The sequence below is a fragment of the Vicia villosa genome, linkage group LG5, assembly GCF_029867415.1.
Source record: "Vicia villosa cultivar HV-30 ecotype Madison, WI linkage group LG5, Vvil1.0, whole genome shotgun sequence".
NCBI classification, from domain to species: domain Eukaryota; kingdom Viridiplantae; phylum Streptophyta; class Magnoliopsida; order Fabales; family Fabaceae; genus Vicia; species Vicia villosa.
Window position 1 is genome coordinate 169,122,220 of NC_081184.1, and position 22,803 is coordinate 169,145,022.

Genomic DNA, 22,803 nt, shown 5'->3' on the forward strand with positions numbered 1-22,803 from the left:
TTACTAAATTGAATTAACATAATTATTAAAAATATTATTTTCAAATGTCAAAATTATTCATAATTATTAAAAAATTATTTTCAAATATCAATATTTCTATTTTCTCACTGAAAACCATAAGCAAAATACATATTTTATTTAGCAATTGTTTTTATTTGAGACACAAAATTCTTATTTTCAAATGTCAATTTTTTTATTTTTTCACGGGGCACTGTCAATAAAATATCTAAATTTGTAACGGGACACGATTAGTTAAATTCACGCAACTTTTTTTATAAATATTTAATATGCATTTGAGTATAAAACCACCATACAAAATTATTATAACCTATGCAAATGCATAATATCATTATTCTTTATACAATTGTATTTATCATTTAATATAATAAATATCAAAACAAATTATATATATAATATCAAATAAACCGCACGGGTGATTTACTAGTATTAAAAATGATAACTAGAATAAATATAAATAAAGTGATCAAATAAATATTAAGAATGAATTTAAAAATCTTAAACATTGTTAGGATGACACATAAGGCAATCTCTGTTTCCCTCTCTTCAAGTTTATATTTTTTTAATTTAATTTAATTGTAAATTTGTTTCCCTCTCTTCAAGTTTATATTTTTTTAATTTAATTTAATTGTAAATTTATAGTGGTTGGAAATTATTAAAATATTATCATCTAAAAACATTTATTCATTAAAATCATTAAATTTTTAAGATACAAACTAATCAATAAAATGTAATGTAATTTCTAAATTATTTACAACTACATTCATTTTTTTATTATTCTTTAAAATTCAACATATTTTTAAATCTTATAATAAACTTATATAATAATTGTTTAAATAAATTCATTAGAAAAAATCCTATAAACATAATATATTACAGATCAACCGCGCAACGCGCGGGTTATATACTAGTTTTTATAAGAAATAGGAGTAATGTTGGATTACTAAAAAAAAGAAGCACTTTTGTAGACTTCTTTTTCTCACACATGCTCGTTTTGACATTGTCGTGTCCTTTTTTAACAAACAAACAAATATCATTAGTGTAAAAACAGTATGAAATCTGAAATTTTAAAATCATATTATATTATAATTAAACAAATTTTAAACGGTGCTCCATTTCTATTTAATTTTCTACAAATAAGTGTAATATGCTCTGTAATTTTTATTTATATAATTGTCTCCTCAAATAAACTGATTAGGTCACTTGTTTTAGTTGAAAATACACTTAAATAAACAGTATGAAAATTATTATTATCATTATAAATGTAAAAAATATTGTATATGTAAGGTGTGTTTGGATGGGTTGTAACCAGAATTGATTCTATTAAAATTGAGTTTGATAGAATTAATTTTAACAGAATTGAATTTAGCAGAATTGATTTATGTTTGGATGCATTTATAGAAAATTGAGTTGAACAATAAATTTTAGTGTAAAAATTATCCAAAATTAATTCTGGACATAGAAGCTACAAATTTTAACTTCAAATAAAATCAATTTTAGACACAATCAATTTTACCTTTGATAAAACAAACCCTTCAAAATCACCCAAAATTAATTCTACACCTATAAAATTGATTTAAGTCTTCCAAAAACAAATTCAAACATGCTAGAATTAGAACATTACTCATTAAATTTTCTCAGCTTCACAAATATTTATTTAAATATGAATTAGTCAATATACTAATAACAAAAAGAAAAAAATACAAACTAAAAAAAGAAACAATAAAATAAAGTGTTAAAGTGAATTTTTTTATAAATATAATAACTAAATTTAGAATAACTTTTTGTGCGCACAATCTCTCGGTCTTCACGGCTCTATCTTTTTTAAAAAAGATATTCATTTTATTGAATAGCGTGAATTTTGTATATAAATAATGTTTTTAATATATTAAAACATATCTCAAATATAAATTTAAATATTTTTATATATAAAATATTTAAATAAATAAATATATAATTAAAACTATAAAAAATAACAAACAAACAACAAACAGATATAAAATCTTTCACTATTTATTTAATTAATTAAAACAGATAATAAAATACCAAAACAAAACAAAACAAAAAAACTGAAAACAACCTGATATATGTTGATTATGATACCTTATTTAAAAACAAATTAAACAAATTATCATATTAACTGCGTGATTAACTAAACAAATAACTAATTTTCCAATCCAACAGAATCAGATCTAAAACTTTTGTTTTTAGTTTTTCTATGTGTCTGTTTTCCTATGTTTATTCATTCATTCATGTTTGTTCAACTTGTCTGTCTTTTCACCTCTCTTTCCTAACCCCTAACTACACTCTTATTTTCTCAAACCATGCACACCCGACCCAATAAGAATCTTTGAGACCTCCCCAATCAATTTTCAATCTTGGGTTTTTCTCATTCAACCATAAAGCTTCCAACTTTCCAGGAATCGGATTCAGATTTGCCTTTTTTTTTATTATCATGGGTAGAGTTGCAGTGGGAGCTGCGGTTGTTTGCACCGCCGCCGTCTGTGCCGCGGCGGCGCTGGTGGTGCGCCACCGTATGATAAATTCGAGAAAGTGGACACGTGGATTGGCTATATTGAAGGAGTTTGAGGAAAAGTGTGGGACCCCTATTGGGAAGCTTAGACAGTTGGCTGATGCTATGGATGTTGAGATGCATGCTGGTCTTGCATCTGAAGGTGGTAGCAAGCTTAGTATGTTAATCAGCTATGTTGATAATCTTCCAACTGGGTTAGTACTAGTAGATTCATCATTTGCTTCTCTTTTCTTTTTTTTTTGGTTCTAATTTGGATTTATCTAATTTTTCACTATTGTCTGATATATTCTATGTTGTGATATAATTAATATGAAGTTGACTTTTTTTTGATGTTTTTTGTCAAATTCTCAAAAGTGATTTTGGTTTGTAATTCAATCCGTGACTTGTAGATTATATTCTGTTATTAGCTTAATTGATTGATATGAAAAAAAGTAGTTGATAAAAGGTTCTGTTTATTTATTACAAATTTACAATAACACTATTTGCCTCTACTTTTGGAGATTTTGAAGGTGTAGAATTGATTTTGATATGTTTGATGATGTTCTTGTGTAGAATTGATTTTTTCTCAAAGCTAGAATTTGAAACTTTTGCGTCTGCAATTGATTTTTAGCCTCAAGTTTGTTGTTCAACTTTTGCCACTTGTCGATGGCTTTGTTCCGCTGGTGGTTGAGTAATTTTTCATCTTGTTTCGTTATTTATAGGGATGAGGAAGGACTCTATTATGCACTAGATCTTGGTGGCACGAACTTCCGCGTTCTTCGTGTTCATTTAGGTGGAAAAGATAAAGGTGTTGTTAACCAAGAGTTCGATGAAGTTTCCATTCCTCCTCATTTGATGACTGGTTCTTCAGAGGTAAGTTGTGTTGTTGGAAAATCATTAAGAGCGTTGAGTTAGCCTACACTGAGATATATATTTATTGAATTCTGTTGCGTGTTACAGGGATTGTTTGATTTTATAGCCGCAGCTCTTGCTAAATTTGTTGAGTCGGAACCGGAAGGTTTTCATCCTCCACCTGGCAGACAAAGAGAACTCGGTTTTACGTTCTCATTCCCAGTGAAGCAAACATCTATTTCATCCGGGACTCTGATAAAATGGACTAAGGGTTTCAGCATTGATGATACCGTAATTCTTCTTACCTTGATTGTTTTGTGATGCATCGAGATACTCGAATGAGTCTCTCTCTATTTGAAATACATGTTACCATTCTCTTTTTGTTGTTGCCTTGAGTCTTATGAGACTAAATATCACAGTGTTTACCTCATAATAATGATTCAAATCACAAAAAAAAATAAAACTCTTTTCAAAGAGAGAAATCTCGCCTACTAGATTTTTTCTTTGTTTTTCGATATTCTCTCATTGATTAGTTGCTCCTTTATGGCTTGCTTGTAGGTTGGCGAAGATGTGGTGGGAGAACTAACCAAGTCCTTGGAAAAAATTGGCCTGGATATGCGGGTTGCGGCTCTAGTAAGTCTCGCTCTCCTCTTCAGAATTTCTCTATTTTTTATAGTAAGAATTAGAGAATGCGTAATATCTGCACGTGGAAATAGAAACTAACTTGATGATGTTATGCAGGTTAATGATACAATTGGAACATTGGCTGGAGGCAGATTCTACAATCAGGATGTCATTGCGGCTGTGATTCTCGGTACAGGGACTAATGCAGCATACGTAGAACGCGCACATGCTATTCCAAAATGGCACGGCCTTATGCCAAAATCAGGAGATATGGTAAGGTTATGAATAATCAGGAGAATTTCTTGTGTAATGTAACTGTCTTACAGCGCTACTAAGAGACTAACCGGTGTCAAACTACGTCGTAATACTGTAGGTTATAAACATGGAATGGGGTAATTTCCGATCTTCTCACCTTCCTCTAACCGAATATGATCAAGAACTTGATGCTGAAAGCTTAAACCCTGGAGAACAGGTAGTTATAATTCATCTATTATTCTATTTGGTTTAAATTACCAATGTAAATCTGTAACATCTTTTGATCCTTCTACTATTGTTTACAGATTTTTGAGAAACTGCTTTCTGGCATGTATTTGGGCGAAGTTGTACGGAGAGCTTTATTGAAGATGGCCGAAGAGGCCGAGTTTTTTGGCGATACCGTCCCTGCCAAGTTGAAAATTCCATTTATACTTAGGTTTGCCACTAAACCTTCACCCGTCGATATCTCCTAATTTTCATTGTCTTTGTAGTATATCTGTTGTTTTGCTCATCGCGTAAATCTTCGTTACAACGCGATACTTTATGTAGTATTAGAGCTTTCGTAGTTTTAACCTCTTTTATATTAGGACACCTGACATGTCTTCCATCCACCACGACACTACGCCGGATCTGAAAGTGGTTGGGTCCAAATTGAAGGATATATTGGAGGTACTATATGCATGCTTGCTCTAATGACCGTTTTGAAATAATGCTACTTTTGCACAAACCGATACGTTTTCTTACTGATTTTCTTTTTGTCAGGTCTCTAACACGTCACTAAAACAAAGGAAGATCATTATTGAACTTTGTGACATCGTTGCTTCTCGCGGTGCGCGTCTTGCTGCTGCTGGTATATTAGGAATCCTCAAGAAAATAGGAAGAGACACAGTCAAGGCCAGGGAGAAGCAAAAGTCGGTGATAGCATTAGACGGAGGGCTGTTTGAACACTACACGAAATTCAGAGATTGCTTGGAGAATACACTGAAGGAATTGCTTGGAGATGAAGTGGCCGAAACAGTTGTCATTGAGCATGCAAATGATGGTTCAGGCATTGGAGCCGCGCTTCTAGCAGCTTCACATTCCCTGTATTTGGGAGTCGAAGAGTCATAATGTTATTGCCAGGGTAATTAAAGACCTGTAATATCAGTTTCATATTTTTTTTGTTTGCATACGAAATCGATCAACACGATGAAGAAGCTATCTGTGTGACCATGTCCACTGTGGGGATGCTCCTGTGTTGGTTACTGGGAGATTCATTATTTTGGTTGGAAAGTTTGTGTCTCCCTCTTGTTTTAAGGAATAATATGAATGTTATGAACATAACTTTGAGTGTATCATGTTTTGCGGAATGTAGCCTGTTTTCAACTATTAATAAAATCAGGACTATGCATTGACAAGTTAGTTTTTTTATATACATAGGAGATCTGGCCATAACTACTAAAAATTCACACACACAATCGTCAGAGTCAAAGTTCAAACCCAGAGTCAGAGTTTGAACTGGTCATAACTACTAGTACTTCAAACCCAAAGTCAGAGTTTGAACTGGTTATAACTACTAGAAATTCACACACACAATCGTAACGGAGGTTCGAACCAGAGTCAGTTCAAACCTTGATGTTGACGTTCCATCTAATAATATTAGTTTTTCTTGCCATTGAGCTTGGAGCTGAATTTTTTTTTTAAAAATTCAAGGTTTTTTAAGGAGTGTGGTGTGGAATGCGTAATTGTAACTCTAAGACAGGTTGCAACATAAAATCAGTATCAATAACTTCAACAAGATTCCTTTTATCTCTCTTTTGATGCAGGAGGACCACCAAACCATAATACTATATTAAAACACACATTTTCTGTCTTTCTCCTGTGTGGATCGCATATCACGTTACTAGTAAATGCTCCTCTCTACATGATGTAGAAAGATAGGTCAGTGTCAATCAATGAGGAAAGTTATTTTAGAAGTAAATACAAAAGGCATAACTTAGGTAAAGGTTAGTGTCTCATTTTCAAGCAAAACCACCACCTGAAAACTATCTTCTCAAAAGACAACAGCCAGTTCGCTCAGTCCTCAGATACACCATTTTCTTGCTATAGCATGTTAGATGTTCCCCGATATATCAAGACTATATAATATCAGGGCCTGAATCCACTAATGAAACACGACTTATAGAAGTTTTGATCCTGCATAACATAACTAAGATAGAAGAAAAGCTCTTAATAATAAAAACCTCACGTTTTAATTGGACGCCTCATTTGAACGGTTTAAAAAACGTCGAATTAGTGAACTGAATGAAATGAGAAATAAACCAAACAAAAAGTGAAATTGAGCTGAAATTAAAAATGAAAAATACTTAAAATAAATTTAAGATTTTTTGTTAAGAAAAATTAGAAAAAAAAAAGTGTAATGATTCGGTTCTTTAACAAATATTCGGTTTGGAAAAAATGTCTTCTAATGACTTGGTACGGTTCGGGATACTGAATCAATATACTAAATCAATAATTTTGGCCCGGTTCTGTTCCGTTCGGGAACCAGAAATTGATTATCTATCTCCATAGAGGAACCACAAATGAAGAGAGTTGGATAACGATGGTTTTGAACAGTGGCTATGATCTCCTTTACGGTGGCGCGAGGTGGAATTGCATGGTTAGTTCTAGCACTGCGACGTCCAAGTACGTTCAAGATTCTAGATGAGTATAATGAAATTAGAGATCAGATATCAGGTCCCTTCTCATCACATATGAACAACTTTTATGTTCGGGTTATAGGGTGGGCCTTTGATGAATTGAGCATTTCCTCGATTGGGGCTTTGAATGGGCGTTTAAAGAGTTGAGGTAAGCCTAAAGTATCATTGAACGACCTCTACGTCGTATTCCGGTGTAAGGTAGAAGTGAATCGCGTGTGATCAATTTTTTTTGAAAAAGCAACGGGGAACAAGCGCAAGCAGTTTTATCATTGAGATGCTTCATCACTCATTCCTGACATGTGTCATGACGTGACCAGTTAGACTGTGGCGCAGTTCATAGAGTGCTTAAGTGTATTTGAGTTTGGCGTGTTTCTATGAGTGAAATTCTAGCAGTTGATCTTGAAATCCTCGTTCGCAATTGGTTTTGATCCTTCAGCTGCCATTGCTTATAAATAGGATGAGTTAAATATTCAGAATTTTTTTAGCTTTGAAGCTTATAGTTATTTTTCCAAAGAAACGTCTTTGTTTCTTTATCCTGATACCAAGAGTATTTCAGAGCTTCGCTTAAAGCTTTCTCTTTTTTCATTCTTCTTGCTTCATCAATCTCTTGTAATCATCAGGTACCCTTCTTACTCTAGCTTTTTCCTTCAACATATTATTCTTTCTAGTTAATATGAGTGAAGACCATATTGATTTAGTGAGTGATTCTGAAGTGGAAACTTCATATGGGTCTTCCCATGATTCCCATCATCCTTCCCATAGTAGTGCTCACGTAGATTCGAAAATCCTATCCATTTTCTAGACAATTTTGAGTCAGGAAGGATAATTAGGGATTCCTCGAATGGAGAAACTTTCTATTATGGATCGTTACGCGCCTTTATATCAAATGTAGGCGGAATAATAAATTGCGTCGAGATCCCACTGCCCCTTCGCGTCCTGTCAAAGGAGGAGGGGAAAGCTAACTTTCACAAGAGGGAACTCACCAAAGATTTTATTAAGGTTTGTCTGACGATCGAATGTCTCGAGCCTAGCGATGCTGAGGTGCTAAAACATTTGAATCTCCAATGTCGGATGGGTGCGCTAATGTATGATTGGATAGACGCAACAGTGACAGGAACCTCCTCACATTTGAGCATTGAGGTTGCTCTACATGTTGCTAACATTGTGGTCGACGATCCTTTGGAGTGGTTGGTCCTTCCACTACCGAATGAGAAGAGGATACGCAACTTCTTTGACGACTACATGGTCTCATTCTACGAGTGTTGTTTACAAAGATAGTATTTCAGTTGCCTTTTTTTCTCAATTCGAGATAGTTGTCCTAAAACATTTAAAAGTTTCTCCTTCCCAGTTTCATTCAGGATCTTGGGCAAACATAAGGATTTTCTAGCTCTGTGTCGAGCACAAGTCCTTTAAGCCTTATACTGTGGCTTATTCTTTGATCTTTTCCGTCAAAGGCGTACCTCCTCGGATAAATTTTATAACCAAAGGCTTCTTCAGCTTCACCTGGCCGTTTCTTGGTTCGACCCCTTTATTTTGTATGGGGTGATTTTTTGAGAAGTTTTCTCTTGGTTAAGCCCCTAACTCTTACAAATCATTTTATTTTCTTTTATATCTCTGCTGATTCTCCTCAATATTGTCGGATTTTGTATTCGAGGTATTGGTTTAAGATCCACATCAACCGGGATGTTGGCTCCTATTGTATTCAATTGAACTCTCTTTCTTCGAACAAGGTGACGACGAGGGAGGAAATGCATTATTGGTTTCAAGGACTTGGTTATGAGGAGGGGTTCGGTCCTGGTGAGGTGCCCCTACCGAAGTGAGGAAAAGGCGGATTGATGCTTGCACTATCTTAACTGCAATTAACCTAAGGGAGAGGAGAAATCTCTGTTGAGAATGAATTTTTTATACTTTTTTTGACACATGATTTCATTTTGCATATAGCATGGGCAAAGTGAGCAAGTTTGATATGTTCTTTTGCCTTGCAAATGCCTAGAGTATCCGGGTTGTGGTGAATACTAGTACTTCAAAATTTGTCCCCTCTCCTAAACTTACTTGGTCATTAGGATCAATACTTCTAACTGTGGTGGAGCCTCATCATGTTACCATGTTGAAAAAGGTGGTTAAGGCGTTTGAAAGTTGGATTAAGTGTGGTCCAATATAATTTTACTGAAACCTCACAGTGGTGGCTAATTGTACTTGTGAAATATAATAAAGGGAGAGTATACTCACATTTTTTATATCAAAAGACTATGTAGGCTAGGGGTTTGATGGAATTAGTGAAGAAATCAGATGGAATGAGTGAAGGAATCTCCAAATCTTGAGGTTGGAGTATTATTTGGAGGACTCCTTGAGTCGGATAGCAAAGAGAGAAATAAGTTTCTCCTAGTTTTCTGGTGAAGGTGTTGAAATGAGGGGAGAGTGGTTCTTCCTTCTATCGTGGTAAAGTCGTTTTCCCCTTTTACTGTTTTCTCCCAAACCGTTATTAATAAGGCACTTTGTAGGCCACATGTAAATAAGTGGTGGAACAAGGATTTTGATTTGGGCTGGGCGATCTGGTACACGCCCGCCCAATAATGATATGTTTGGTCTGGGGTACTTTGTCATAGACTATCCCCTTTTAGTTCCAATAAACTTATTACAATCTAAACACCCTACAAAATTATGAATCAACATTACTCGCACCATCATTTCTAGCTAGCAAAGCCTCTTTGTGATATGCTTGATGAGCTGCTTTTACCAGACCATTAGTTGAGCCCTTCGGACGAGACTTTAATTAAGTCCCTCTATAGAGACTTTAGTTGAGCCCCTCTATGGAGAATGTCTTACAGAGACACTGTTTATATTGCCTATAGGGCAGCAAAGACCTTTAACGTAATCCACCGTTCGTACTATCTTTCTTAAGACAATAAGAATCATCATGAGGAAGTCTAACATTTATATTTATCTTTTGAGGCGGCAAGGATATTGTTATGGAAGTCCAACATTTATATTATGAAGTACTTTCTATGAGAGAAACTGGATTCCCTTCCACCAAAAATGAGGGGAGAGTTGTTCTTCCTCCTATTGTGATAAAGTAGTTTTTCTCGTTTTTCTCTTTTACTGTTATTCATAAGACAACTTGTAGGCCACATGTAAATAAGTGGTGGAACATAGATTTTGATTCGAGATGGGAGATCCGATGCGTGATTGCCCAATATTGTTTATGCTTGGTTTGGGATATTTTGTCATGGAATATCATTTTAGGTCCAATAAACTTATCCCAATCTAAACACCCTACAAAATTACCAATCAGCACCACTCTACCATCATTACTAGCCAGCAAGCAAAGCCTCTTTGTAATGTGCTTGATAAACTATTGTGCACCGCATCCAATAACGATTGGAAAACTAAACAAAGTGCTTGGAAAAGAGAATTCTAGGAAAAGTTTTATAGGCAAAAAAAGTGCTTGGAAAAGAGAATTATTGAAAACTTCATGGACAAACAAAGTGCTTGGAAAAGAGAATTTTAAAATCAAAGGACTAATCCCTGAGCACGCACAGTCCTCAGAATCAGATGCACCATTTTCTTGCTTAAGCAATTTAGATGTTCCCCATTATATCAAGACTATAATATCAGAGCCTGAATCCACTAATGATACACGACTAAATAGTAAAAACATCATCTGTGTATCCTTTCTTAAGTATATAAAACGTGGGATACAACATTTAAAACCTCTTCCATTGAAACATTCAAAATGAACAAGTCCACCATAACACAACACCATGAACCAGAACTCAATTTGAACAGCCAAAACTTTTATTATACAACATCATATCACACTATAAAACTATCAACAGACAGAACAGAAACATCAGTTCCAGCAAATTCCTTATTACATAACCATGACATTATGTTTGATTTCAAACCAGAACTGGTAGAGAAACATTGTTGAGTCTCTCAAGAACCAAAATAAGTGCCTGAGTCCCCAAATCACCTTCACCATGAGCCTTAAGCGACGCGTAAAGCTGTTGAGCAAGTGCCAAACCAGGCAAAGCAATACCCAATTTCTCACACTCCTTCAAACAAATCCCCAAATCCTTCACAAAATGGTTCACGTAAAACCCTGCTGCAAAATCCCTCTTCAAGATCCTCTTACCGTATAAATCAAGTGACTTCGTCCCGGCTGCACCGGTCGAAATCGCGTCGAGATACAAACTCACATCGAGTCCGGCTTTGTGAGCATAAACCATTCCTTCAATCAATCCTACCATTGTTGATGCTATTGTTATCTGATTAGCTAGCTTCGCGTATTGGCCTTTTCCGCTACTACCCATGTAGTTCACTTTACCCAATTGTGTGAACAAGGGTTCGAGTTTTTTGACTATTGATTCTTCTCCACCGGCGAAGATGGCTAGGGTTCCGTTCCTTGCGCCGCGGTCACCGCCGGAGACTGGGGCGTCGATTGAGTGGCAGTTTTTGGAGGATGCAGCGGCGGCGATTTCGACGGCGAGGCTGGGATCTGAGGTGGTCATGTCGACGAGGATTCCTCCGGGTTTGAGTCCGGCGAGGGCGCCGGAGTTAGGGTCGAGAAGGACGGAGCGGACGTCGGAGGGGTAGCCGACGATGGTAAAAACGACATCGGATTGGGAGGCGACGTCGTGAGGGGAGGCGGCGAGGTTGGCTCCGATGTCGAGGAGTGGTTGGGCTTTGGATGGGGTGCGGTTGAAGACGGTGAGGGTGTAGCCGGCTCGGATGAGATGGGCGCACATGGATTGGCCCATTACACCGGTGCCGATCCATCCAAGGCGGGTGTTTGATGGGGTTATGGGTACGGCGGTGGCCATGAGGTTGCGAATGATGAGAGGAGTGTGAGAGTGGCTGATGCGGTGGTAGAGTGTACGGAAATGTAGGAATGGTAGTGGCATCTCTCTTCTTTTATTTACCACATGCTTATATTAAGTGATTAACTTATCTAAAAATAATATTTTCAAAAAATATATTCAAAATTATAAATTCTAGATTGAAAAAATAATTTTGAATTTTATTCTAAAAAATTCAAATATGAGCCGACCAAATAGTCATCGGCAGACCACCCAAAGGAACCAATAGTTCATTAAGATTGCTTACAATACAAAGGAATTTTCCTACAAAAGAGTACAGGTGATTTACGGTTTGATATATCCAACAGTTCTTCGTATTCCACACTTAGAAGATTATTGGTTGTTATAATCGTTATATTATATAATGGATGCGCGTGAAGAGTTTCAAGTACATAATTTCACATTCAAATTTCATTCATTCTTTTTCTTCACATAATGAATTGAGCGTCGGAGTGCTAATCTTGCAGATCAGTCTCTCCTCCTCTGCATTTGAGGTTCAGGTGCGCCGTCATTCGTCGCAACCACCGATTATGGTTCCATTATAGAATAGAGACGTCGTCTGAGGGAATCAACTTCTAAGTCTCGCGTTTTCCACAATCACAAATTCTTTCGTCGATCCATCAATTTGAAACCTCTTTAACTTATCAGAATAGAGTTCTCGAAATCAAACATTGGATTCACCGGGTTTGACCTATTTGAGTAATGAATCAAGCTTGATTTTTCAAATTTTTCAATTCCTAACTTTCGAACCTTCCAATGATGGCTGAATTTAAAGTTACTCATGATGCCGCCTTACGTGAAGCTACTGCTCTTGTCGCTGCCACTCAAGTGCCGAGAACTCATCCACCTCTTACTCCTTAAGGAATTGTATATCAAGTTGTTGTAGACAATTTATTACACCCAAATCTACTCAAACTTCCTCTAGTCGTAGGATCTACTCCAACACCTTTACTCAGACCTCTGATACCACCAACCTCACGACCTAAAACAATGTCTGTTTTCTAACTGTTGCAAGCTAATCTTGGAATACAAGGTGTCAATGAGTTGTAGAACAGCATGTAAACATTGTTCGGCAACATAATTCCCATGCAATAAAAGAAAGATTACTCCACCTTGAAGAAAGCTTATACATCATGCCTTCGAGGGGAAATACCCCACATAAAGCCCATTCAACGAGAAGACAAGTTGTCGTTCCCAAGTCGACCGCTTGTGAAGAAACGAAGCTCCGAAATCGCATAATCGCCATAATAGCAAGAAGCATCAAACTCCCATTCAGATCCCCGGGGGATACCAAAGTAGCCACCCTCCTTCGCATGATCAAGTAGCAAAACCACCGACGAAAAACCCGCAGAAACATTCTATCAGCGGCTGCATCCTCTTGAAATTTATTCTGAATCACATGGGAATATACAGGTGTCTTAATGTCATTAACCGATTTGAATTATAGTGTATTAATGTCATGCACAATATAAAGCCATTTGAACTATAAAGTATACACAACAAAGTGACTCTTTAAGTAGAAATCGATTAATATCAAGTTCCAAATGTTATGTTTTAGTCTATAGTTTAATTTTTCTTGTACATAAATCAATTTCTCCAACATCAGTTTCAAAAAATAGAGGTATTTCCATTTTTTGTGCAATTGAGTTTAAATTTAATTTTTTTTACAAAGATGCCACATATTTAAGAAACTTAAATTCATAATTTTGTTCATCTACTGCCTCCTACATTTCAAAATGAGTATTGTTTTGGAGAAAAAAATTTATTTTAAAATGAATGTCATTCTCACTTTTTAATATAAAAATGATTGATATTTTTCCAATTGTACCCTTTAATTATCACTTTATACACTACTTCCAAGACATTAATAAGGTTAATTTAATAAAAGTGCAATGTTTTATGATACTGTTATTATATTTCTTAATCTGTATGCAAAAATATTAAGGCTATGTTTGGATTGATGGAACACAATGGGGCGGAGCGGAATGGAACATAATGGAGCATAATGGAACAAAATGAAATGGAATATAAATCTCACTCAATTGTTTGGTTATTTTATTTAAAATGTATCATTTTATCCCATACACCGGAAATTGGATGGGACGACAAAATGAGGAATTTGATGGAATAAGATAGAATGCATTTTATCATGTTCCGCTCCATTCCATACTCTTTTTACCAATTCAAACAATGAAATATAATATTATTTCATTCCATTTCACTCCGCTCTGTCATGTTTCATCAATCTTTTTTTTTTTGACATTAAACATCCTCCTTTAATAGATCAAACAAAAGGAATACAAACAACTTGACAAACAATGAGTAAGGGCATTTTCCATCCTCAAACTAAATTTAACACTAATAGCTAAGTCTACCAAGAGTTGGACAACAATAAACTTTGAGAAATTAGAATCTAATGGAGTATTACTAATCCAATTCCTTAATCCAAGCAACCAAGCAACATTCTTCCACAAGAGATAACAGAGTTTGTAAACCACAATCTTAAAATATATCCAGTTACAGATCATTTCTTTGGCTTTATCACGCACAATTCGATTATGCAGGTTTTCTAACTTGATTAAACTCACAATCTATGAAAGAAGCCTTTTTGAAAGGAAGAGAGAGTTTGATTAGATACCACACTTAGATTTTGACTCAAAACCCTTTTTCTTCATCCAAACCTCTACGGAGCATATCATCAAACACCTTGAAAACATACTTAAAATAAGCTAAATAAAAGAAAAACACACACAACTGAAGAAAAACACTTTTACAGAGATGCCAATACACACAAATTAAGATACTCCAAAAAGCAAAACACTTTTGAGACAAATTGTCAAACACCAAGAATGTAGACTTAGGTCCCAAATGACAACAACACAACAGCAAATACAAAACTAAAATTAGATAAATGGAAAAGAGGAAGTAATAGAAAATCATAGATAAACCATGGCGGCTTTGGAGATGGGCGGATGGTTAACAACTTCAAAGGTGTGGGAAAGGCCGGTGATGGCTCCGGTGGCGGCCGCGTCAACAAAAGGAGCTTTGGAGATGGACGGATGGTTGACAATTTTGAAGGTGTAAAAATAGTCGGTGGTGGTGGTGACTCTGGTGGCGGCCGCTTCAGCAATAGGAGGGTTTTAGCGATGGTTCGTGGTAGCGAGAGAGGATAGTCGATGAGTGAGTTAGTTTGTTTTAGAGCATGAAGGTTTAGTTTGATGGAAAGGGTAAAGCTCTCCATAAAGGAGGGGTGACAACCATGAAGTTGAAAGATGAAAACCAGCATGAAGATGGAGGATAGCCACCAAACTCTAAAGGGTTTAAGGGGAATTTTCTAGAGAGAAGGGATAACATCTCTCTCTAGAAAGTTTCTAAAATGTATCAGTTATATTTTGCCATGTTTCATCAATCTAAATATAACTTAAACTTAAACGACACTTATTTTGAAACAGGTGGATGAAGTAACTCTCAAAATAAATTTGTGTTAAAAAAGTGTCTCAAATATTCAAAAAGCCATAAAATCCTCAAAATTCATAGGTATAGAGGAATTTATTATTTATTTGCTAGTTCTAGTATTAGAGAATATGAAACGAAGTCGTTTAGGTCAGTCCCATCTGAAATCAATATCTACTACTAGCCGTCTAAAATGCCCTAATTTCACTTGAATGAAACCCTCGTAGGATAAGACTTTTCACTGTAACTCTCAAAACTCCCACACTTCTTCTTCACATTACATGCTTCCTTCTTCCTTAATCTACTCCTTCAATATTTGATATTCCTCTCTGCTTTTCCGTTTCAACCACTTCACATATCTTCACTTCTTCTGCTATTTCAATGTATACCAATATCTCCAAAACCCAAGCATTTCCTCTTGCATCTAAAATATCATCGCAACCCAGATGCTTCAATTCACTCCCCATTTCAAACACCCAATTTTCTTCTCATAAAAAATCAATCTTTACAAACCCCAGATGTAAATTTCGAACCTTTGAAATGGGAAAACCCTTAAATGCATATGGGTTGATGTTGCAGATTGCTAGAAGATATTGTGGCGCGAGAAGTGCTGAAAAGGAACTTCCTTGGCTAGAAATGGATGGAATTAAGGAAGGTAGATTGGCGGAGAAAGCAAAAAGGATCAATGTTAGAGGTTCTGTTCATGAGGATTCAGTGAAGAGTGTGAGTGTTAAGTCCTCTTGGGAGCAATCAGTTGATAGGTTAGAGAAAACAACAGTTCCAGAATTTAAGCCGAAGTTGCGGGATTCGACTTTCTCTGTGAAAGGTGGTGATTCGGGTGAGGGGAAGAATAGTGGGTTTGTCGAGAAGGCGAGAGAGCGGAGAAGTGATGGTGGTAGTAGATATGGTAGAGTTGATGATAAGAGAAGTGGTGGTGGTAGTAGATATGGTAGGTTTGATGATAAGAGGAGTGCTAGCAACAAGCCCTCTAGTAGGTATGGCAAATTTGATGATAAGAGGAGTGCTAACAACTCACCTTCTAGTAGATATGGTAGATTTGATGATAAGAGAAGTGCTAGCAACACGCACTCTAAAAGATATGGTAAATTTGATGATAATGTTGAAGAAAGAATGGATGATAATGTTGAAGAAAGAATTGATGATGAAATGGAGAATGGGGAGAATGTGGAGGGTGTTGATGATCCAAGGTGGGATAACATAAGGAATAGGTTCCAAGGTGGATCGGAAAGACCTGAATATCGAAGATGGGATAGTAATGAGAATTGGGGTAGAAAGACATGGAGAGAGGCTACTGAATCGACTGTGCCTAAGGTTGTTGGTGAAGGAATCTATGGGGTTGGTCCAGTTTTGGCTGCTTTGTCAGCTGGAAGAAGGGAGTTCTATGCATTGTATGTGCAACAAGGGTTGGATTTGAGTAGCAACAATAGGAAAAAGAAAGACAAGAAAGGATTCGAGAGGGTTCTAAAGATGGCTGAAAACCTCAATATAAGTGTAAAAGAAACATCAAAGCATGATTTGAATATGGTAGCGGACAATCGACCTCATCAAGGTTTGGTATTAGACGCTTCGCCGCTTGAGATGGTGAGAATACAAGAATTGGAACCTTTTTCTCTTGAGGAAGGCAAGGGTTCTCTTTGGGTAGCTTTGGACGAGGTTACTGATCCTCAGAATTTGGGGGCAATTATCAGGTCTTCATATTTTTTTGGAGCTACCGGGATAGTTTTATGTGCCAAGAATTCAGCTCCATTGAGTGGTGTTGTTAGCAAAGCAAGTGCGGGATCACTTGAGTTAATGGAACTTAGATATTGCAAAAACATGATGCAGTTCTTAGTATCATCCGCCGAAAACGGTTGGCGGGTTCTTGGAGGATCTGTCGCCTCTAAAGCGATTTCATTAAATGAGATCGAATCTGGTCCGCCGACTATTCTTGTTTTGGGCAGTGAAGGCACTGGTTTGAGGCCTTTGGTAGAGAGATCATGTACTCAGTTGGTTAAAATTGCTGGTAATATTCCTCTTGACTCATGTAATAGTGAACTAGAAGGTGAAAGTACCGGTTTAAATGGCGAGGGCGCTGGTAAAGAGTTTCTTTCATTTTTGGCTGTGGAAAGCTTAAATGTTAGTGTAGCAGCAGGTGTGCTTCTTCATCACTTAATTGGTGGTAAAAGCTCTGTCGAATCTTTGTCGGACGCAAATAGACAGATTTCTGAGTGAGACTACAAGGCCTCGATGTATTTAGTCTGTTATCTTAGGGTCTCATACACTGTAGTTTCTCCTTTTTTATCATTGGATCAGGTAATAGTCATATTATAATTTTATCAGCAAGTTGGTTTTATGTAGAACAGAATTAGTTGGTTCACAAATTTTGCTGTATTTTAACTTGTTGATTCAATATGTTGGACAGCAGTATGCAAATCAAAGGGAAAGATCGCGTAATTTGAGAGTCGAGAGGCTTTTTTTTTTTGTTATCAATATAGTGGCCATTGCTTTGTTATTGTTATTTAGTTTTATTGTGGTCAATGGTCAGAATCTATGTTCTGATAATAATGAGATCGTTGATTCTTGTCCTGAATTTTGACAATTGCCTCTATATAACATGAAATTAGCCACCTGCTTGATATCCTAACTTTCACTGAATCCCCTTTACTCTATAAACTACATCTAAACATGGTGATTATACTCTACTTGCATCTTTTTCTTTCGAAGAAGAAATCTGGCCGGGCAGACAACATGGGAGAGAACGTTGAGCTGGAGTCGGCACCAAGCGTGCCGAAGTTGCAATGCAGCAAAGGCTGTGAAAGAGAAGAGAGGAGAGTCTGTGAAAGCTATGTTCCAGGTTCCGACCGGCTTTAAGTCCACTGATCATGATTTAGTTCTTCGAAAGAGACGTCTCGATAGGTTGAAGAGTGTGTATTATATATAAACTACCATTGACTTTGTTTCTCAAGTAATACAAGACTTTTTTATAATGTTAAAAGCGGAGAAAATTTTAGAAATTTGGACAATTAAAGAAGATAAAATAATAATTCGATGATCTTTTTAGGTGAAAAAAATTAATTGCTTAGAGTAAAATCCAAAATCCATTGATCTATGGATTTAATTTTCAAATCCAATTTTTTATAGTCTCACCATTGATCTACAAACCTGAAATTGTAGATACAAGATACCTGAAATTTAAAGTAAAATATGAGGGAAAGTAGATTTACAAATTTGCAGATCTAAAACAAAAATATTATATTTTTCAAAAAAAAATCAGATTCAGACATAACAATTACAAAACTAAACTCACTATTCATATACAGAATAATTATTTTCCTCCAAATATTTTCATATCCAAAAAATAAAAAAAATACATATTTAAATTCAAAGTTGATCTACAAACAAAAGAGAAGAAAATGATATGAACTAAATAAATTGAACAAATTAAACATTGATTTTTACAAGGAAATTGGTAAGCAAACTAAGTAAAAGAATCAACGTGAAAACATATCTCTAAAGAATACCCATTTTTAAAGCTAGTTATTTTTTATAAACTACTTAGACTTTTCGGGCTTATCAAGAATCTATAAAGATGTTAACAATGATTAATCTTCAATCAAAACTAAGACGGATCACACAATCCTTTAAATAAAATTTTTTTATAGGACGAGTTTATAATTCATATAGATTCGTAAATGGACAATATTCAACCAAGGTGTATACAAAATACTCTCTTGAAAATTTAAGATATCTAACTGTTGTATAGAATCAAGGCGCATTTAAACTATCTTAAACCTTAAGTTTGTGCATTTCTAATCGATTGGGCATATGCTCTAATCAATTAGAAAAGTCAAAATTTCGCCCATGGCTTATTTGACTGCTCCTAATTCATCTGATACAACTTCCAGATGTTTTTCAAAGTATTTTCATTTGGTAAATCATTTTAAAAAAGATTTTAATGTGTGTGTGTGTTTTTTTTATAGCCTTGTGCTTTTACGAAAAATCCCTTTTGCTTTACATATGTTCACTCTCTTTTTAAATTAGGAGATTACTCATTTTCTACAAGCTTTTGTCATGTGTTGCTCTTTATATTGACACTGCTTGAGATCTCTTGATACGGGGCTTTAGATTATTTCCATTTAATTATCCTTCGTTGAGTAGTCAAGTTTATCAAACCATAATACTTAGGTTTGCATCTTTAACCGCTTATTCAGTCATCCTTGACTTATCATAGTTGTCGTCAGTGTTGTCATCATCAAAAGTAGATGTCATATTACTTGCAAAATAAGGTTCCACAGATATATTTGTAATTCTGGAAAGGTGAAAATTATAAATTCACCAAGGGAATCTTTTGTATATACCTTGGTTGAATATTATCCATTTAGGGATTTGTTTAGGTTAGAAGTTAAACCCGTAAAAAAACTTTGGTTTGAGATCGTATGATTTAGTCCTAGTTTAGGTTAGAGATCAGCTCATGATAAAATCTCATGGGTTCTTGATTAGTCTGAGATTAAAAGCTTCACAAGTTTGAGATCATCCTAGTGTTAAAATCTCATAGGTTATTCGTTATCTTGTGTAAGACTAAGGTTTTAAGCTCAACGGTCTAGGAACTTGAAGACTAACCGCTCCAAGATCTATGTTTGTGGAAAGAGGATTAATCGCCTCAATCCACCATTGGGAAGGAAGATTTGCCACTTCACTCTTAAGTTTATTCCGAGGAAAAAACGGAAACGTCCATTTCTATCATATTGTATTATTTGGTTGAAGATCGACTGTCATTTCCTTGTATAAGGGGGTTTGTGAGTCTTTTCTACTAAAAGATCTCAATGTTTATTGAAAACTCTCAAGATTAATTTTTGGGGATAAGACTAAGTCGTTTTTTAGTGAACCTATATAATTCTTGGTGTTCTTCTTCTTCTCTTAACTCTTTTAAATTTCAGCAATTTAATTTTTCGCTGCCAAGTTTTTCAAAAAAATGTTTTTAAACTCTGATTTTATTTCCCAAAGGTTTTTAAAACTACATTTTTCCAAACTACATAATTCATCCTCTCATGTGTGTGAAGTCTCAAGTCACAATATCTATCCCACTAGTTTTATCTAGACTAGGGCTGGACAAAAAAAAAACCGACCCTACCCATCCGATCCATGCTAACCGAATGTTGTCGGTCGGGTCAAGTTCGGGTTGTCGGGTGGTTAATTTGGTTATTGTTGGATGCAGTCGGTTCGGTTCGGTTTATTTAATTCAATCCAAAGAAAACCGTAACCGACCGAATCTATTACATACACCTACTTTATTTTGAATACTGTGGTGGCCCAATCATCCAAACCCAACTCTAAAGAAGTCCTCCCAATCTCTTATATAAGGAAAAGAAACCTTAATCCTTTGTCTCACTCACATTTCTCTCCTCTTCTGCGCCGCTCACTTGCTCAAACAAAACACATGCCCTCCTTCAACATTCTAACACTACAACCCTCACCATCAATCAACCACCATCTTCTTCAAACCTCACCACAGATCACCACAACAAACCATTCCCTCTCTTCGAACTTCACCACAGACCATCACCACCACCTCTTTGTGTATATTTGTTCTCCCAATCCACCACCATGATTATTTTCTTCAACTTTTAGCCGAAAATGTTCATCATTGTTAAGTTTATAATTTTATGGATTTCTGATAAAACATTTTTCTTTTAATTTTGTTTAATAGGTTTTATTTTGGACTTCTGTTGCTTAGTGTTGTTTAGGGGGTTTAGTCTTCTATTTTCAAATTTTTTATGTCTATATTTTTTCCCTAACTGGTGTTTCTAAATTTTTTGATGTTCTGAGTTTTTAAAATATTTTGGCAGGTTCAACCTATGAGCCAATTGAAAGAGGCAGCAGTAAAAATCAGATACAGGTTCTAATGATATTTAAGTTTGTTGGTATATAAGTTGAAAACATCTCTCTCATGGTTAATGTATTATTTGACTATTTTTTTTTAGTTTCTTATTTTTGTTATTTGACTGTTGTATTTATATTTTCTTATTATTTATTACTTGACTATATTATTTTTATGTTCTAAAAATTAATATGTATTTTTTTATTTTGAAGGTTTTGCTAATGGATGAGTCTTCTAGTGTCTATAGAATACAGAAGGAACAAACTCTATAAAAAACAGAAGGTTGTATCAACATTATAAAAAAAAAACAGTGACTATCTTGTAAAGGACTTGATGTTAACAACTTGTTGGACTTAGACTTGTATGATTGTAACTGTGTTTTTTGGTTGATTTATAAATTGTTCAACCTTAACTTAATTTTAAAGAGATTAAATGTGTTGAAATAACTCAATTTTAACAAATAAGAAATATATCATCATCAAGCAAAAGTGGATCAATTGATTAAGTAATAAATAAAAGAGTTGAAAACAACTCAAATTTTTTGAAATACAAATAATCACGTGATTTTTGGAAGGCTATTTTGTAAAAAAATTGGTATATAAAATAAAATTGTATTCCATTATTTTTAATTTTGCCCATTTATAAAAAAACCGATGCTTAAAACCAAAACCGAAATAAACTGAATTCGAATAAATAGATGGTCAAACCGGTCGGAAGTGGGTCATGATTTCTCATCCGACGGTTCGGCCGGTTTTGGGTTTTGGGCCCGAACCGATGTCCACCCCTAATCTAGACCAATATTCGTGGAGACTCTATTTCTCTACTTGGTTGTTTATGACAAAGTAGTCAGCATCGTCCTCATCTAATAAACATGATCTAACTAAATCCCAGTGCACTTTGTATCCAAAGCATTGACCGGACCAAAAATATGCTACCAGAAGATAGAAAATATGTCATTAGCATTGGTAATTGTCTTCAAAAGGTTATGGTGTTACTTCCTAGCGCACGTCATAATCGCCCGGACCAACCTACCCCTTAAACAAGTCCTTCATAGGCCAGATATAGTAGGATGGATCACCAAATGATCAATTGAAATGTCATGATTCAATGTCTCATTTGATCCTAGAAAATCACTAAACGCATAGGTGTTCAAAGACTTCATAGCATAAATGACCTCGGTTGCGTCCGAACCAACTATTACATGGACCGTGTTCATAGACAGGTCATCTAACAATAGAGGAAGTAATGTGAGTCTCTTTTTGGAAACTGATATTGGTTTGGTAACTGAGGTATCTTTACGATATGAGTTAAGCAATTAATAACTTCTAGTATAGAATATGACATATGGTAAATGCGACAAGAACTCTAAACAAGGAAGGTGAAGCCACACCTAGCACACCCTCATCTTGATAACTAGTCACTCTGGAGTGTAGACAATGGAGTCCTAATTTCGTAGGCTTCAAATCCAGTTTTCACCTGGGGTCAGGAAAGAAAAATTGACCCTTAGCCATGCATGGTCCCCATATACCTCAAAGCAAAGCTCGACTTCCAACCCTACTTACACAAGCATGATATTGAGTCGACTATGCTAAAGCAATTATAAAACAAAATCATTAGAGATTAAAATGATGAAATAAAATCATTCAAGACACGGGCTAATGAAATAAAATCATC

The 22,803-nt window shown here is 35.4% G+C and overlaps 3 protein-coding genes across 4 annotated transcripts; 2 read left to right on the forward strand and 1 right to left on the reverse strand.

Annotated features, from left to right (window-relative positions):
* Positions 1–2,185: 2,185 nt before the first annotated feature.
* LOC131603821 (hexokinase-1-like) lies at positions 2,186–5,658 on the forward strand. The gene is made up of 9 exons (XM_058876256.1): positions 2,186–2,745; positions 3,253–3,403; positions 3,491–3,673; positions 3,941–4,015; positions 4,124–4,279; positions 4,380–4,478; positions 4,567–4,697; positions 4,849–4,930; positions 5,024–5,658. The coding sequence occupies exons 1-9, from the start codon at positions 2,474–2,476 to the stop codon at positions 5,369–5,371; spliced, it is 1,497 nt and encodes a 498-aa protein (XP_058732239.1). The 5' UTR covers positions 2,186–2,473; the 3' UTR covers positions 5,372–5,658.
* A 4,984-nt stretch (positions 5,659–10,642) lies between these two features.
* LOC131608175 (probable 3-hydroxyisobutyrate dehydrogenase-like 1, mitochondrial) lies at positions 10,643–11,864 on the reverse strand. The gene has a single exon (XM_058880104.1). It carries the CDS (start codon positions 11,841–11,843, stop codon positions 10,839–10,841), a length of 1,005 nt encoding a protein of 334 aa, XP_058736087.1. The 5' UTR covers positions 11,844–11,864; the 3' UTR covers positions 10,643–10,838.
* A 3,584-nt stretch (positions 11,865–15,448) lies between these two features.
* On the forward strand, positions 15,449–18,533 carry LOC131603822 (uncharacterized). Of its 2 annotated transcripts, XR_009284512.1 has the most exons (2): positions 15,449–17,564; positions 17,677–18,533. XR_009284512.1 is itself a non-coding variant. In XM_058876257.1 (1 exon), the coding sequence occupies exon 1, from the start codon at positions 15,633–15,635 to the stop codon at positions 17,481–17,483; it is 1,851 nt and encodes a 616-aa protein (XP_058732240.1). In that variant the 5' UTR covers positions 15,449–15,632; the 3' UTR covers positions 17,484–17,689. The 2 variants fall into 2 exon arrangements, 1 of the variants encoding a protein (XP_058732240.1); XM_058876257.1 differs by having other exon boundaries at positions 15,449–17,689.
* Positions 18,534–22,803: the final 4,270 nt, after the last annotated feature.